Source organism: Bufo bufo, chromosome 2 (genome assembly GCF_905171765.1).
Source record: "Bufo bufo chromosome 2, aBufBuf1.1, whole genome shotgun sequence".
Lineage (NCBI taxonomy): Eukaryota > Metazoa > Chordata > Amphibia > Anura > Bufonidae > Bufo > Bufo bufo.
The window spans coordinates 349,519,236-349,537,839 of NC_053390.1; the positions used below are offsets into that span (position 1 = coordinate 349,519,236).

An 18,604-nucleotide genomic window follows, 5' to 3' on the forward strand; every position below is an offset into this window, starting at 1 on the left:
TTAGTTTCTATGGACAACTAAGTCAGTTCTACTTTGCACTAGCTTCATAAATCTCCCCATAGTGCTTTTCAGAGTGCAGAAATCCATGGAACATAGAAACTGAGCCATATAGAGCAGAAATAATACAACATAAAGTGTCCAAATGTTGAATAAACATACATTTAGTGCCTATATACACACACACTTGCTACATACAGCACAAGTATACACGATTATATGTAGTTACTGTGTATATAAGCCCAAACATTCAATACATACATGTGTTTATAAGCCTATGACTACTTAGACTCCTATACGCTCACTAAATACATGCAGTTATTACAAACGTGCATACACATGTGCATGCTCACTAACACATATGTATGCACACTACACACATGTGAACACACATGCTAAAACACCTTCAAATACCATATTAAGGACATTTAAATTATGACTCATGTACATGACTTTTGCAGAACGGAACATCCTGCCCTCTATAGAATAATCATATCCATGTCCGTAAAACAAACAAGACTAGGACATGTTTTTCTTTTTTTTGCGTGTACAGCAGAACGGACATACGGGTGCAGACAGCACCGCATATTTTGCAGCACCATTAAAGTGAATGGGTCCGCATCCGACCTGCAATAAATGTGGATCGGATGCGGAAAAAAAATAGGTTCGTTTGTACAAGCCCTTAGGCCTCATGCACACACCCGTTGTGCTGCCGTTCCGCAATTTGCTGTCCCCAATGCACGGGCAACATCCGTGCGGCGGCCGGGACGAATCGAGACCCATTCAACTTGAATGGGTCCGTGATCCGTCCGCACTGTAAAAAAATAGAACATGTTCTATTTTTTTGTGGTGCGGAGGGACGGACAGAAACACCATGCAATACGGCCACAGGAGGGCAACGCCCGTGTGCATGAGGCCTAAATAGAATGGAGTCCTGCATTGTAACGTCTTTCAATAGCTGGACTGGAGAGCAGTTAGGATACAACCACATGGTGCGATGGTGACATAGTTGCGTTGCGTACGAGCCTCAGCGGGTTCGAATTAACTAATTAGGACAGCACTATTTAGTCTGCAGTGTTAATTGCAGCAGCGTTTTGCAGGTGCTTCACGGCCATTAACAGTTAATTGAAGCCCTCTGTGGCTCATACAGCTGCCCGGTACTCTGTACTACATCTGCACCCGCGCTGTGTGATCATACCCTAACAGGAAGGAAGGAGCCAGTCCAACTGTGCACAACACAAACAGCAAATTCATTTTAAAGTGATAATTCTATCAGAAAGGGATGTTTTTAAAAATTCATTATTCATAGAAAAAAAAATTCAAGAATTTTTGACTGTTTTCCATTTTGGCGGTAATATACCATTGGAAATTAAGTAAAAATAGTCTCCTTCTGTAGCAGTCAAGACCTCCTATTCACATAGATAATACAGCACATTGTCAGTTTACTGCTGGTGATCCGCAGTGTAATCTTCATGATAGTGGTAGATGCAGTATGACAGCTATATTGTCCTCTTGATAAGCTTAGACAGAGATGTCCACAGAAGAGCACTGCACTTATCAGTGTTATGTGTGATGCTCTAGTTGAGTCACTACAGGAGGGGCACTCTCTGATGATACCTTACTGAAATAGTTACGTGGGGCTGTAAGCCAGGTTAAAAGTCCAAATAAAGAGGAAGTTAAAGAGACAAGACAGGAAGTAGAAAACATGGCAAAAATATATTCACCTGTTTTTGTAAATAAAATTAAAAAATTACATTGATTGTTTACATATTGATTAAAAATAGGTTTTGATGAACATGTTCCTTTAACAAGCACTATGTAATGCTTTATTTCCTCTATGGTGGCACTGCAGGGAAACTTGCAGTTGGTTTTCCCAACTAATTATATGGGGGGCCTAGCAGTATGCACCCTGTAATCAGCTTATCATCTGGAGACTCCTAACAAAAAGGGATTGTCCAGAGCAGACAACCACTTTAAAGGGCTTGTCTTCTTAAGACAAATTTTCCCCTATCCACAGTGGTTGGACCCCCACTAATCACTTGAACTGGGACACATGCTCCCCATTTTTATATAGCGGCTCCCCATTTTTTTATAGTGTCCACCACTCCATTAAGCTTTGTGGGGCTGCGTGTCCACCACTGCATTAAACTCTCTACTACAGCCCCATAGAGCACCTTTCTCATGGATAGGGGATACGTGGGATACGTTGGATAAGGTGGTTTAATGGCACCCCTTTAAGCTTCTCACTTTCAAATGAAATTGTATAACTATCTGTTTCTCTATCCACACATTCTTGCATTCATTATGTTTCATGTGTACTACAACTTTCTAGGTGTCATTCGCCATGTAGGTGATGCTTTGAAAGACCATGCATCCAAATCAAGAGGCAAGATCTGCACAATTGGTATTGCCCCCTGGGGAATAGTAGAAAACCAAGAGGACCTTATTGGCAAAGATGTAAGTAGACGGTACATAGGTTGCTCAATGTAAAGATGGAGGCTCAATGTCTGCTAGCCCAAAAGTCCTTCTCAGTATTAATGCCTATGTGTTGGCAATAGTTATTTCAATGGGTGTGGATTACCAATAACAGCTAATATGGATTTATTAAAGGAATGTTATCTTGAAGTGCTGGGGACTTGGGTTCGAGAGAACATCTACATGGAGTTTATATGTTCTCCTTGTATTTGTGTGGGTTTCCTCTGGGCATCCCTGTTTCCTCCTACACTCCAAAGATACACTGATAAATTGGAATGTGAGCCCACATGTAGACAGGGAATGATGTGAGTAATGACAATACAGCTCCAAGGCATGTGTTGGAGCTACAGTTGCAAGAAAAAGTATGTGAACCCTTTGGAATGATATAGATTTCTGCACAAATTGGTCATAAAATATGATCTGATCTTCATCTAAGTCACAACAATAGACAATCACAGTCTGCTTAAACTAATAACACACAAAGAATTAAATGTTACCATGTTTTTATTGAACACACCATATAAACATTCACAGTGCAGGTGGATAAAGTATGTGAACCCCTAGACTAATGACAACTCCAAGAGCTAATTGGAGTGAGGTGTCAGCCAACTGGAGTCCAATCAATGAGATGAGATTGGAGGTGTTAGTTACAGCTGCCCTGCCTATAAAAACCACACACCAGTTCTGGGTTTGCTTTTCACAAGAAGCATTGCCTGATGTGAATGATGCCTTGCACAAAAGAGCTCTCAGAAGACCTATGATTAAGAATTATTGACTTGCATAAAGCTGGAAAGGGTTATAAAAGTATCTCCAAAAGCCTTGCTGTTCATCAGTCCATGGTAAGACAAATTGTCTATAAATGGAGAAAGTTCAGCACTGCTGCTACTCTCCCTAGGAGTGGCCGTCCTGTAAAGATGACTGCAAGAGCACAGCGCAGACTGCTCAATGAGGTGAAGAAGAATCCTAGAGTGTCAGCTAAAGACTTACAAAATTCTCTGGCATATGCTAACATCCCTGTTAGCGAATCTATGATACGTAAAACACTAAACAAGAATGGATTTCATGGGAGGATACCACAGAGGAAGCCACTGCTTTCCAAAAAAAACATTGCTGCACGTTTACAGTTTTCACAAGAGCACCTGGATGTTCCACAGCAGTACTGGCAAAATATTCTGTGGACAGATGAAACCAAAGTTGAGTTGTTTTGAAGAAACACACAACACTATGTGTGGAGAAAAAGAGGCACAGCACACCAACATCAAAACCTCTTCCCAACTGTCAAGTATGGTGGTAGGGGCATCATGGTTTGGGGCCGCTTTTCTGCTTCAGGGCCTGGACGGATTGCTATCATCAAAGGAAAAATGAATTTGCAAGTTTATCAAGACATTTTGCAGGAGAACTTAAGGTCATCTGTCCATCAGCTGAAGCTCAACAGAAGATGGGTGTTGCAACAGGACAACGACCCAAAGCATAGTAGTAAATCAACAACAGAATGGCTTAAACAGAATAAAATACACCTTCTGGAGTGGCCCTGTCAGAGTCCTGACCTCAACCCGATTGAGATTCTGTTGCATGACCTCAAGAAAGTGATTCACACCAGACATCCCAAGAATATTGCTGAACTGAAACAGTTCTGTAAAGAGGAATGGTCAAGAAGTACTCCTGACCGTTGTGCACATCTGATCTGCAACTACAGGAAACGTTTGGTTGAAGTTATTGCTGCCAAAGGAGGTTCCACCAGTTATTAAATCCAAGGGTTCACATACTTTTTCCACCTGCACTGTGAATGTTTACATGGTGTGTTCAATAAAAACATGGTAACATTTAATTCTTTGTGTGTTATTAGTTTAAGCAGATTGTGATGGTCTATTGTTGTGACTTAGATGAAGATCAGTTCACATTTTATGACCAATTTGTGCAGAAATCCATATCATTCCAAAGGGTTCACATACTTTTTCTTGCAACTGTATATAAATAAATTATACAATGCAATGGGCAGGTGTACAGTTTAGGCTACGTTCACATCTGTGTCAGCATTTCCATTAGGAGCCTCTGTTACAGATTCTGTCAAAAACACTGGACAAATTAGAGTAACATGTGGTGCTATTTTGTCCAGCAAAATAACAGACACCATATTAGACACCAGACGAAGTCCATTATAGTTAATGAGGTCTGTCAGGTGGCATTGGCGTCCATCCTATGATGGATCTGGACTGCCATTTTCCAAACCGTCAGGCAGAATGTTAATGTCTAAATAGCTAACTAAACTGAAGCATTAAAGATAACCATCATCTACAGTATTTCTGACTTGACATAAATAATATAAATATGATTTAGTAACAGAACACAGATGTCATTAAATAATCCTTCTGGGAAAGTTCATGCTGTTCTAAGGGTACTTTCACACTTGCGTTGTGAATATCCGGCAGGCAGTTCCGTCCCTGGAACTGCCTGCCGGATCTGGAAATCCGTGTGCAAACGGATAGCATTTGTAGCATTTGTGCGGATCCGTCTAACAAATGCATTAAAACACCAGATCCGTCTCTCCGGTGTCATCCGGAAAAAATGGATTCAGTATTTTATTTTTATTTTTTGCATTTTTAAAGGTCTGTGCATGTGCAGACCGGGAAACCGGATCCGGCATTAATGCATTTCAATGGAAAATAATGCAAGTGTTCTGGAATTTTGGACGGAGTATTTTCTCCGTCCAAAAACCGTACAGTGACTGAACTGAAGACATCCTGATGCATACTGAATGGATTGCTCTCCATTCAGAATGCGTTAGGATAAAAATGATCATTTTTTTTTCCGGTATTGAGCCTCCAGGACGGAACTCAATACCAGAAAACTTTAATGCAAGTGTGAAAGTACCCTAACCATGGTTTATTGTGCCGTACATAATACTAATTATTATTTTGTGTATACGTTCGGAAAAGAAAATAGGCCTTTTGAAAATAATATTGTATGTTATAATCTGTACAGTACAGAAAAAACTAGAGAAATAATTAGATAGAACGTACACTTGCACAACAGTTATTCATCCCCTGGTGCAATGCAAAATACATGCACAGTATGTACGAATGAAAATTAATCTGAAATGTAATATATTTTCTGAAATTGTCCTGTAACAACATGGACTGATGTCATAAGGGATCCAGTGCTTCTGAAACCTACTGATAAGGTGACCCCCCCCCCATTGTTGGGGAGGAACAACTAAGGAGGCAGTTTCTGAGTAGTCATTTGTCGACTGGTGTTGCTACATGGGCTTTTCTCTAAAGCACTACAATAACACAGTGCTTATTTTAGTGATAGTCTAGATTTTGTAGAAAAGTGTACACAAATGAAATGGGATTTTTAAGTTTGAAGTGGACTGCGACCATTATAAAAAGCTCATCTTTTAACTATGTGGAGTAGATGCACCTTGTCCACAATTTTATGGGGTTGCTTTAACTGCAGTTCCCTAATATCTTATCATTAGGCACACAGATTTGTCCACATTTACCATTGCTCAAATTTGGTTAGGGACAATTTTTCTGTAAACCAATTCAATATAGTATTGTGACATGATAGCAAAACTCTTGACAGGCTGCAGTACGCAACACAACCACTGGGTAGCCACACATATAGGATAGACATCTCATGGCACAGTAGCACTAAACCATGTATTTTTTTAAAAGCTGATCATCTTGAGTCACACATCTTGGGATACAGTATGTTGAATCAAGAGGAGAGGTAAGCACGGATATACCAATATAGCTCAGAGAAAGAGAAATCAATGTCCTGAGCCACATAGACTGAAACATTCTGATGAGAACCTGCATTTCTTGACTCTTGTTTCTCTTACTATTTGGGATATTTTTAGAAGATCCTGTAGTAGAATATTGTATGTCAGTGACCTCCGAACTGTAGCTTTACAGCTTTTACAAAACTACTGTACATGTGGATGAGAGTTGTAGTTTTGCAAAAACTGAAGAGCCACAGGTTGGAGACTGTTGTTTTATGTCATACTAGATGGAATCTAAACTATTTACTACTTTTAGCTTTTCTGCCAATTACTGGAAATTGTAGATTTATTGTATTTTATAGTATTATGTTCATATTTATCTGAACTATTTATTTTTAAGATGACCATAAAGTAAAGATTTTTCACCAGTCTGATGGGCATTCCAGCGTTATTTGAGAATGGTCACTTGTTGGGTAGGAGGCATACACAGATAGATTCTGAAAGCTACAGAATAACATATCATTTTTAATATTTTATTTTGCATTTAATCCTTTAGGTGGTTCGGCCATATCAGACCATGTCTAATCCCATGAGTAAATTAACGGTATTAAACAGTATGCACTCACATTTTATTCTGGCTGACAATGGGACAACTGGCAAGTATGGTGCAGAAGTCAAGTTACGACGACAATTAGAAAAACATATCTCCCTTCAGAAAATTAATACAAGTAAGTAATTTTCAGTCTATATTATACCTAATATCTCATGGGGAAATATATATATTTTCCCACAGACTAGATCTTCATATTAGATGACAAATCTTACCTGGGAGAGACTTGTAAATTATAATAAATCATATGACAATGTGGAACTTCGTTAGAAACAGATACCAATTACATTTTCAAGAATGTACTGAGGACGTCCTTTAGCAACAATTTTAAAAAAGCTGTTCCCCTCCAAGGGGTTCAGACCAGCAAACACTCCATCCTTAGGACACAAGGACCCAGTGTCCTCCCATCTAGTGTCTCCTATCCTTTACCATACTTTAAAGAGAGACATGGTTGCATGGACCTCAGTCCCTGATCCTGCCTTCATTGCTAATGTTGAGGTACCTTTGGAAAAGGGGACTTTTGTAAATGACCACTCAGTATGGCACATAGTGCCACATAGTGCTGCCAGTAAATAACCTTGTGTCAGAACACACGGGGGACATGTATCAAATGTTTTACACCACATAGTGGAGTAAAAAAAGTCACAAATTATGATGCATAACCATATTTACACAATCATTAGCAACCTTTCACTTCTCTCAACACTTTTGAGAAGTGGAACTCCCGCAGTCCGACAGACTTATGACAAATTTATGCAGCTTTTATTATGTATTACTACTTTTTTTAAAAGGCATTTGAAAAAAAAAGATTTTCCTTACATGGCCATATTCTGACACCATTTTGGGGTACATACAAATTTTTAATAACTCATTATGGCAGATGGGCAGGAGTGCTCCCAGCCACTTCCCCAAATGTCCATGGCAAGCAACAAAGTTAGACGAGCACCTCATCTGTATCAGAAGACTGACAAATACCTCGGTGGAGCCTAGCATATCCCGTAATAAGTCATTGAGTCCAACAGGAACTTCTGGTGCCCATTGTGTGACACATCTGGCACTGCTTCATGGCTTCCATTTTACCCCTTCCTGACATCCGCCGCACATATATAACAGATGTCAGATCTTCAAAGAGGGAATTTTTTTTCCACTACTGCCCCATTAACAATTTGTTTGTGGCATCCAAATACAACGGATGAAATATTAAATGGTGCCATTATAACGTACAACTTAAAAAACTAGCTTTCATACAGTCATGTGACTGGGGGAAAAAGTTAGGACTTTTGAAAGACAAAAAATGAACATGGCTGCATCAGGAAGAGGTTACAAGAGAAACCAGGACACAGATATGAGCAGAACATAACAGATGTCCTCAACACTTAATGAGTGACATATAGTACTATATCATCAGAGATTTCTGCCTAGCAGCTAAAAGCAACATTATGTGAACCTGGCAATAATGACAAGAATACTTTTGATTATTCAAAATGGAACACAACCCACTTCTGCAGAAAGGCCCAAATATAAGCTCTGTGATTTGTCTCTGACCTCATTCTATTCATTCTCTATTAATTTGTGCCCAAAGATTAAATAAGGTATAATTTGAGATTTTTCTAGCTGCTTGTGCAGTAAAATATGGATTTTAATAAGAACACAAGGCGAGCATTATGCGTAACTCTCTTTATACTGAACTGCAGCAGCTAAAGACAAAACATTAGTAATCACAAGAAAACTTGACTAGGTACAACCTAGAATGCTGTATATGCAATAATCAATGAGGGCAGAGTACAGGTAATATCAGGTTAGCAAACAGATATATAACATCCAATGGAGAAGTCTCTATGAAGAAGAAGGTATCGCTGAAATCAGGAACAGCAGAGATAACATCAGAAACTTGTAGTGAACAAGTAGGGTAACAACAGGAAACAGTTCTTGTGGACAGAGGTAAAGCTGATAGAGTTTAAGATAAATCCGGAAGGTGTGGAGTCATCCATCGAGGTATCTGAGGTAAGAACAGCCGATGTGGGGGTATCTATCTGTTACTGGAAGGCTGAAAGATAAGAACAGAAAATATAGGGATGGGTTAACATGGGTGAGATAATGCTTGCCACGTGTCCTTATTAAAATCCATATTTTCCTGCACAAGCAGCTAGGAAAATCTAAAATTTTACATCAGGACACGAGGGTTCTCATTATGCGTGTTTAACGCTCAACATCATAAACATAAGATAATAAACTCATTATAATTTTTTTTAACATCTATACTAGAGACATGGATATGTGAGGGTCAGGTCTGAAATAGAATGTCCGAAAGGTAGATTCGGAGGACCAGTTAGCTGCTTTGAGAAGGTCGGCTAAAGAACCACCAGATTGTATAAGTTTGGTAGAAACCGCTCCTCGAGTTGAATGGTGTCCAAATGAGGAAACGTCAATGCCAGCTAGGGTCATTGTTAGCTAGAGTGGGGGAAGAAACAGGCAAATGTGGTTTGCAGTAAGATATAAGAAGTTGGGAAGAAGATGGAGAACGAAGGGATTCAACGCACCACACAATTTTTCATTATGAGGAAAAGTAGGGTCAAAGACCGAGTGTAGATTAGTTTTTGTTCGTCTGAAGATTGTAAAATGGACACCTTGAGGTGAGTATGATCTATGAGATATATCCAAGGCTCTGATATTGGACACTCTTTTGATGTATATTAGGCATAATAAAACGGTAAGTTTAAAGGATAAATGTTTTAAGGACAGACAATTGTTGTCGTCCCAAGATAAAAGTAATTCTAGTAGAGAGTTGACATTCCAAGTAGACTGGTATTTGGGAAGGGGAGGTCTTTGAAAACAGATACCCTTAAGTAGATTACAAACTAGAGGGTGTTTCCCAATACGAATAGATTGGATAGGGACATGGGAAGCAGAAATAGCTGACCTATAAAGGTTAACAGTCCGGTATGCTTTTCCTGCGTCGAAAGACGCGGAGAGGAAATTTAAGACAAGAGTGATAGGTGCATGTATGAGATCCAGGTCCCGTTGAATGCACCAATCATCCCAAAGTCTCCAGGCTGATCACTAAGCCTTTCTGGTACCCGGAGTCCGGGTATCAGGGCAAAAGGAGGGAAGACATAAAGAGGGTCCCGAGGCCAGGACAGGACGAGAGCATCCACTCCCGAAGTTTCGGGGTCGGGACGCCAGCTGAAGAAGCAGGGAATTTGACGGTTCAGACGTTACATGAATAGGTCTATATGAAGAGAACCCCAGAAAAAGTTGATGAGGTGAAAGATCTCTGGGTTTAACTGGCAATCGCTTGAATCGATGAGGTAAGGATAATTCAAGTGTGCTATCTTGTTGGAGAGACCCGGGAGATATTCTGCCTTGATCACAATATTTCTGTCCAGACAAAAATGCCAACATTCTTTGGCAATATCGGAAGGACTTTTGATCTTGTGCCTCCCAGGCGATTGATGTACTGGACAGCCGAAATGTTGTCCATACGCAGGAGGATGCAATGAGATCTGTCGGATGCAAAGCTCTTGAAGGTGAAAAACCCAGCCAAGAGTTCCAGACAGTTGATGTGTAGGTGAGCTTCGGAGGGAGACCACTTTCCTCCTCAGACGTTGCAGTGTTCTGTAATGTAAGGGTCCTGGGAAGATGGCTTGGATGGAAGCCGAAAGAAGGCCAACAACTCGAGCGATTGTCCGAAGGGAAATCAAATTCTTGTTGAGAATGGATCGAATCTCTCTCTGGATAACCTTCAGCTTCTTGGGAGGAAGACTCAACATAGCTGATTGGGAGTTGACTAGAAAGCCCAAGAATTCCACTTCTCGGGAACGAGAAAAGACTGATTTCTCAAAGTTGCTGAGAAATCCGAGATTCGTTAGGAGAGATAGGGTCCAAAGCATGTGGAGACGAAGCAGAGAAATCGAGTTTGCCATAATGAGGAGGATGTCGTCTAGGTAGATGATGAGATGGACACCTCGAGACCGGAGGGAAGCCACCACGGGTTTTAAGAGCTTGGTAAAACACCAAGGGGCTGAAGAAAGGCCGAATGGAAGGCAAGTGAATTGCGATCTCTGATTGTTCCAAAGGAATTGTAGGTAAGTTTGAGAAGAAGGATGAACTGGGACTGTAAGGTAAGCATCCTTCACATCTATCTTTATTAGCCCATCGTCCTGAAGGAGAAGATCCCTCAAAAGATGGATTCCTTCCATCTTGAAATGTCTGTATTGGAAGAAGTTGTTTAGGAGGTGTAAATTTATCACTGGGCGAAAACCTCTATCTTTCTTTTTTACAAGAAAAAGGTTGCTGAGAAAGTCGGATGAGTGTACAGGAACTTGGATTATAGTTTTTTTGGAACATAATTCCTTGATTTTTAGATCTATCAGTGATCGATCTTCTGAGGAAAAATTTATGGGATGCGGAAGTTTCCACTGGATTGGAGGTGACACAAAGTCTATTTGGAAACCTAAAACAGTGTTTAGAATCCAACAATCTAAAGAAATTGTAGTCCAATGGTATCTAATGGTATTTGGGAAAAATAAGGAGAAATTTGACTTACCAGAAGAAGCTATTGATCTGGAGAATCCCCGTTGTCCTCTGGCATGCCACAGTCTTCCCCGGTAGGGAAAAAAACGGGGTCGGTTGGACAACTGGTGCAGTAAAGGACTGTCTGACTGAAAGGAGCCTTGATGTTGTGATCTTTAATAGGCCTGGCTGGGAAAGTGGCCCCTACTACCTTTCCCAGCCTGACTGAAAACCTTCCCTTGGAAGACTTTTTTCAGATTGTTTTGTGCCCTATCAAGGGAGGAAAATAGTCCCACAAACTTGTTGATTTCCTTCAAAAATGGTTCTCCGAACAAAAGTCCCTCAGTACTGAGCGAGGGTTCGGAGAGTTCAGCATTTAGAGCTGCGTTAGCGTTCCCTAGTAAACACATGGTACGTTGCGCCCATCCTTTTAGGGTGGGTAGATCTATCGAATTGCCCGAGATAGAAGCCTCTTCTGTGAGATCTAGAATTTTTGTGACTGGCCCCAATACATCTAAAAGTTTGTCTTGAGCCGCTCTAAATGTGAGGTCTATTCCCTTCTTGGGATTTTTACCCGATTTTAAAAGATATTTCATTAATAACGGGTCTATATCAGGGGTAGCCGTAGAAAACTCGGGGGGCGAGGGCACTCGGCCCGTAGCTTGTTCTGGGAGGAACGATCCAAGCTTTTGTTCAACCATGAAGAAATTAATTTTTGGACCTGGGTATTAGGGACCCACTCTCCGGAGCGGGGATGCTTTATCAGAGAGGGGTTGAAAAACGGAGTCCCCGTACTATCTAAAAGTAAGGATTCGGTACTGGTAGAATCCTGGGGACGGTCCTCATCAAAATCAGAGGCCTCATCTAGATCAGAATAGTCATTATCTGTTTTATCAGGATTGTCATCAGAGGATATGTCTTAATATTTGACAAAAGAATCTGGCTTCACCCTTTTAGTGGTGGTCCGAGCCCGTTTAGTATTAGTATCGTCCTCACGGGTGCAGGGTAGGGAGTGTTATGTATGCGCACCAGTAAATTTGCTACACGATTGTCGTGAGCCGTCATAGAGTTCTTGACCTTTCCTTTTTTTAACCGATTTTTTCTGTTTGGGGGGATTGCAGTCGTCATGAGAAAACTGCTTTTTCAGGGTAGATTTTTGAGATTTTTTGAAGCCTTTGGCTAATGTAACGGCAGAATCGTCAGCTGAGAAAAATAAATCTGACGGGGTATTGGGAGCCATATGAGGAGAATTCCTGGGGGCTGATTGAGCAATAGCCAATGCAACAGAATTTGATAGAGTTTATTGCATGTTAGTCATGGCCGACAGCAGTGCGGACTACACGGAGCGAGATACTGAGAAATCAACAATCTCTTGAATGTGGACCCAAACAACGGCCGTGTGCATGAGGCCTAAGCACATGCAGTCTCAGGAGTGGTCTACACCACACCCCTGCCTTGCAGCCTCACAGGAGTACAGGACTAGTATCTGCACACGTATGTATGGCATAATTGGGATGCACATCACACATGACATGACACAGGTCTTTACCAGGCTGCAGGCCAACAGACACATTATTATTGCCGCATGTGTCACATGCCACTACAGACTGTACAGCCGTTCAGAGTTCAGCTGCTGCATAGTGAATGGGAGTCGCGAGTCGGGACTCGGGAAACGGAGCTCCCTTGGGCCCCCAGGAGCAACTGGGCCCGGGGCAGCTGCCCCTTTTGCCCTGCGGCAAAGACGGCCCTGATTCTAGGTTGTACCTATTCAAGTTTTCTCGTGATTACTAATGGTTTGTCTTTAGCTGCTGCAGTTCAGTATAAATAAAGTCACGCATAATGAGAAGCCTCGTATCCTGATATAAAATCATCCCCGTATCTATGAGCCCATCAACAGTTGCTTTGTGTCGGAACAGCCTTCTGGATGCACAAACTGAGATGCCATCGAGGCCTAAGTGAACGAAACAAGAGTACAATACTCAGATCAGCCACTATGACAAAATATGACATTCTGAGTATAAACATTGTGCAGAGCGCTGTAAATATTGAGGAGGCTTCACCATCGCAGCTGATTGGCAAGGAGGGAGACAGTCCGACCTCATCGATCTAATATTGATGGCCTGTCCTGAGGATAGGCCATCGATATTAGAAAGCTGGATAACTCCTTTATATTTATGGGCGCGTTAATAAAGCAGACTGAAAGTTCACAAGAAAAATCTTCTCTATCACTGTTACACAATTCCTGTCTGTATCTAAACAAACCATTAGAAATGTCTGCACTCCCTTGAAGCAGAAACTGGTGAATGACCGATAAAAAAGAGGGTATGCAAATGAGCTCTTAGCAAGCTCTGCCTCTAATGCTACTAGGCGTAAGGCAGCTATCCTTTAAGTAAATGTTCAACCTTTTAAATAGGCCTTGAGATATGACTTGGATAATAATTAAGCCAGCATCTCATCTGCAGACAGCTGTTTCAGGGTGATTCCCCCTCATCAGAGCAGAGAGTACTGGCTTAACTGGGTGAGAGGCCTGTGTCAGTATTTGGGGGAAACTATATCTAAGAGCTCATTTGCATAGCCTCTTTCCAGAATTCAGAGAAGCATTGCCTGGCCTATTAAACTCCTGAGGCCTTTTTAGGCTACTTTCACACTAGAGTTTTTTGCTGGATCCGGCAGGGTTCAGCAAAAACACTCCCGTTACTAATAATACAACCATCTGCATCTGTTATGAACGGATTCAAGACAGATCCATCATGAACTCTATTGAAAGTCAATGGCGGATGGATCAGTTTTCTATTGTGTCAGAGAAAACAGATCTGTCCCCATTGACTTGCATTGCGGGTCATGATGGATCCGTCTTGCTCCTCATGCCATGACGGAAAGAAAAGTACAGCATGCTGCGGTTTGCTCTCCATTATGAGAAATGCATTTTGGAGCATTCCGTTCTGTTCAATTAAGTTTTGTCCCCATTGACAATGAATGGAGACAAAACGGAAGCGTTTTTTTCCGGTATGGAGACCCTATGACGGATCTCCATACTGGAAAATAGAAACGTTAATGTGAAAGTAGCCTAAGGCACGCTCCATAAGGAGATATTGTACTCATCAAATCCTAACCTAGTTAAACCAGTACTCCATGCTTTGCACTGATGAGGGGCAATCACCCTGAAACAGCTGTCTGCAGATGAGATGCTGGCTTATTTAATATCCAAATAATTTCTCAAGGCCTTATAGGATAGCTGCCTTACATCTGGTGGCATCTAGAGGCAGAGCTTGTTAAGAGCTCATTTGCATACCCTCTTCACAGAATTCCAGAGGAGCATTGTCTGCTCAATAAGAAAGCATTTTTTTATTAGCTTTTCCTCATAATGCACATATGTCATACTATGTTAAAACCAGTATACAGCAATGAATTCTCATTCCCTTGCCAAGCAGGATAAAATGATTTTCATATCAATGATGGCTGTTTCCATTTGTTATCCAAGTCTTGAATAAATTTGATTTCATATTTTAATTAATATTTATAGTTAATAATAATGTAAGGAATGAAAGCTCTTTTCTGGGGCTAAATCGCTTAGGTAAATATTCTTCAGCAGGGTTTACCAGTTGACTGAATAAATGTTTTCAGCTTATACCTACTGTACATGGGACTCGATAGAGAAAGCTTACTACTTTCATATGGGTGGCATCCAACACCTGCAAAAGCATGGACAGAAGTATAACTCATCACATTAAAATAGGAAAATTGTTAAGTGGGTGAGCGAATTTAATGATTGAAATGATACTTTTAATCTAGCAAGGATGGCACTACGATTACAGGTAAGTGTGTGTCTTACTAATAAATAGGCCTCATGAACACGACTGTATTGTATAATGAGGATCGGATGCAGACCCATTTATTTCAATGGAGCCGCAAAAGATGCGGACAGCACATTGTGTGCTGTCTGCTTCCATATGTTCATTCCGTGGAGCTGCAAAAAAGATAGTACATGTCATTTTCTTGTACATTTTGCGGACAAGGATAGGACATTTCTACAGGATGGCGTGGAACCACTGCACCCATCCAGCGGCACGATCAAATATGCCGTAAACATCTAAGAGCCTAAGTAGGCCCACCAGTTAAATGCGTTTCTTGGTACTGACCCCCTCCTCAGTAGCATAGATAAACTTAAAGGGGTTATCCCATGAATAATGTATAAAAATGAAAATCAGACATAATATAGTCCATGACAATACCTTTCTAACAAAGCTAGAACCAGCCCTGTACCTCACATGGATCCAGAGATCTCCACATTCATTGCTCTCCTAGATTTATATCAAGCTGACAGCTCAAGGGGAGTGTCTTTTCTGATGAAGATAAGGGGGCGTGTCCATGCTCTCCCTATCACAGCTCAGGAGGGAGTTGAAAGATGAAACTGAGCATGTGCGGCCTTATTAATGAGCCGGTCAAATAAATAAGAAATGAAGTGGCGCTATACAGATACATTTTATTGAATAACTCAGTAGCAATACAACATTTTTAATTATATGCAATCATAAAATTATTCAGATCCATGTGCTGGTTCGAAAACTGTATAATATTTTTCGTGGGACAACCCCTTTAACTTTATTTATTATCTATTTAATTAAAAGTGGAATTTAGTTCACCATTGCATTTGACTAACAATCAATTAGCATTCCCCTGGTGCTATCACATAACTATATAGGAGGTGTATGGTTCTTTGTGTGTATACACATATTTTAACATTTGTATCATATTATTTTACTTATATTTTATTTGCCACTGGTTTATAATAAACGTCATTTGTAATCACCTGGAGTGCCAACGGTGCTATTTTATATTTGCTTAATAACTAACTGTAAAAATCATGTTACCATTTAAAAACAGTAAGGCCTCTTTCACACGGGCGAGATTTCCGCACTGGTGCAATGCGTAAGGTGAACGCATTGCACCCGCACTGGATCCAGACCTATTCATTTCTATGGGGCTGTGCACATGAGCGGTGATTTTCATGCATCACTTGCGTGAAAATCCCAGCATGCTCTATTTTGTGCGTTTTTCACGCAACGCAGGCCCCATAGAAGTGAATGGGGCTGCGTGAAAATCGCAAGCATCCGCAAGCAAGTGCGGATGCGGTGCGATTTTCACGCATGGTTGCTAGGAGACGATCCGGATGGGGACCCGATCATTATTATTTTCCCTTATAACATGGTTATAAGGGAAAATAATAGCATTCTGAATACAGAATGCATAGTACAATAGCGCTGGAGGGGTTAAAAAAATAAAATAAAAAATTTAACTCACCTTAATCCACTTGTTCGCACAGCACGGCTTCTCTTCTTTCTTCTTCTTTGCTGTGCAGGAGGAAAAGAACCTGTGGTGACGTCACTGCGCTCATCACATGGTCCGTCACATGATCCATCACCATGGTGATGGATCATGTGATGGACCATATGATGATTGCAGTGATGTCATCAAAGGTCCTTTACCCAGGTCTTAAAGAAAGAAGAGAAGCCGGGCTGCGCGAACAAGAGGATTAAGGTGAGTTAAATTATTATTAGCCCTATTGTATAATTATTATATTGACCTTGTACTAAGCATTCTGTATTCAGAATGCTATTATTTTCCCTTATAACCATGTTATAAGGGAAAATAATACAAACTACACAACACCTAACCCAAACCCGAACTTCTGTGAAGAAGTTCGGGTTTGGGTACCAAACATGCCGATTTTTCTCACGCGCGTGCAAAACGCATTAAAATGTTTTGCACTCGTGCGGAAAAATTGCGCATTTTCCCGCGACGCACCCGCATCTTATCCGGCCCAAATCCATGACGCCCGTGTGAAAGAGGCCTAAGAGAGAAATTTCCATGCCCTGCCCTCTAATTTTGAAAGGTGCTGGGAAAGTGGATGCGGTTAGCTGTGTTAATTAGGTGCACTCAGATATATCACAAGGACTTTTTTTTTTAAAGTTGTAAAAATAGTTCTAATCTCACTCCAGTGTCGGGCATCAAAAAACCGGAGTAACATCTCTAGACAAAAGTTTAAAGATGCACCAAAATTAACTAAGAATTTGGCGCAAGGTATGCCAACCGAGACATAAACTGACGTCAAATATTACCCTCATGATAAGGGCTCATGCAAACAACAGAGCTGTGTGCACAGATCCTCTATGGCAGTGCCCAGAATGTATAGCTCCCTAGTATGGACCAGTCTCCATGCACTGCTGTACCAGCTTCATTGGGTGCCATATGTACAGAGATATTCTCTTCTAGAGGCAATGGTTCTTGCGGAGATTATCTCCATACATACAGAGCATTATGCAAAAAAATGTCTGTCCAACTTGTAAGGTATCTGACAAAAAAGACATCTGTATGAATATGGAGGCATACAGAGAAAAGATAGCGATACTATATACCTAAAGTATATGGCAGCCATATTACTGCTCTATATTTCATGAGCCCTTCAAAAATCTTCTTGTGTCAGCATTCAATCTTCTGGTCAGCATTCCATTTCACGTACACAGCAAATGCATGCAATAAGGTGCTGCCATATGGTGTCTCTTAATTGTACATAGATTAGCATCCATAATATATAGAATCTGATGATGGACCATACAGACTCTAGCAGAAAACAACTCTCTATGCCTGTGTATAAAATCAAAGGCATAAAGAAGTAGAGAAGGGCCACAAATGGGTTCCATATTCCGGCTCCATACTGCTCAATAGTTGAATGAAATATGCTTGTGCATGGGACTAAAAGGGAGACTACGCTCAGGCAGGATGTACGGTAAGGGATAAACCGATAAGTGCAAATCCTTGACATTTTCTGTATATGCAACCTACACTATGTATGGTCTTACAAAGCAATGTAAATCAGCCATGTTACCAACACTGGTATCCATTTGGTAATTGTGATAGTTTGATTGGTTGCTGTGGGGAACAAAGACAATTTTTCTGTATGAGACAGTTTGAGAAAAGAGGCTTGATATACAGCATTTAATTACAGTAGTTTGATTTTCTCATAAATACATCAATTATTAGTAAGGCTATTTTCAGACCAACACTAAGGATGCAGCAGGCAGTTCCCTGCCGGATCCCTCTGGATTCCAGCATTGCCGGATGCATAGAGGTTTTCTTCCGGCCGACTCTCTGCATATTTACCGGGTTGCGTCCAGTTCTCTGCTGGTCCCCATTATAGTTATTGAGGCCAGGCGGAGACATTCAAGCTTCCGGCAATGCAGAATGCAGTAAGATACGGCAAGCTGTTCCCTGCCACAATAGCCTGC

General features: G+C 41.0%; 1 protein-coding gene across 1 annotated transcript in view; it reads left to right on the forward strand.

The window, feature by feature from the left end:
- The window catches only part of TRPM3 (transient receptor potential cation channel subfamily M member 3), a 550,448-nt gene that overhangs the window by 288,236 nt on the left and 243,608 nt on the right, over positions 1-18,604 (forward strand). The window contains exons 6-7 of the mRNA XM_040419752.1: positions 2,330-2,454; positions 6,753-6,924. Coding sequence (XP_040275686.1) covers positions 2,330-2,454; positions 6,753-6,924 — 297 coding nt within the window. The remainder of the gene's footprint in view (positions 1-2,329; positions 2,455-6,752; positions 6,925-18,604) is intronic.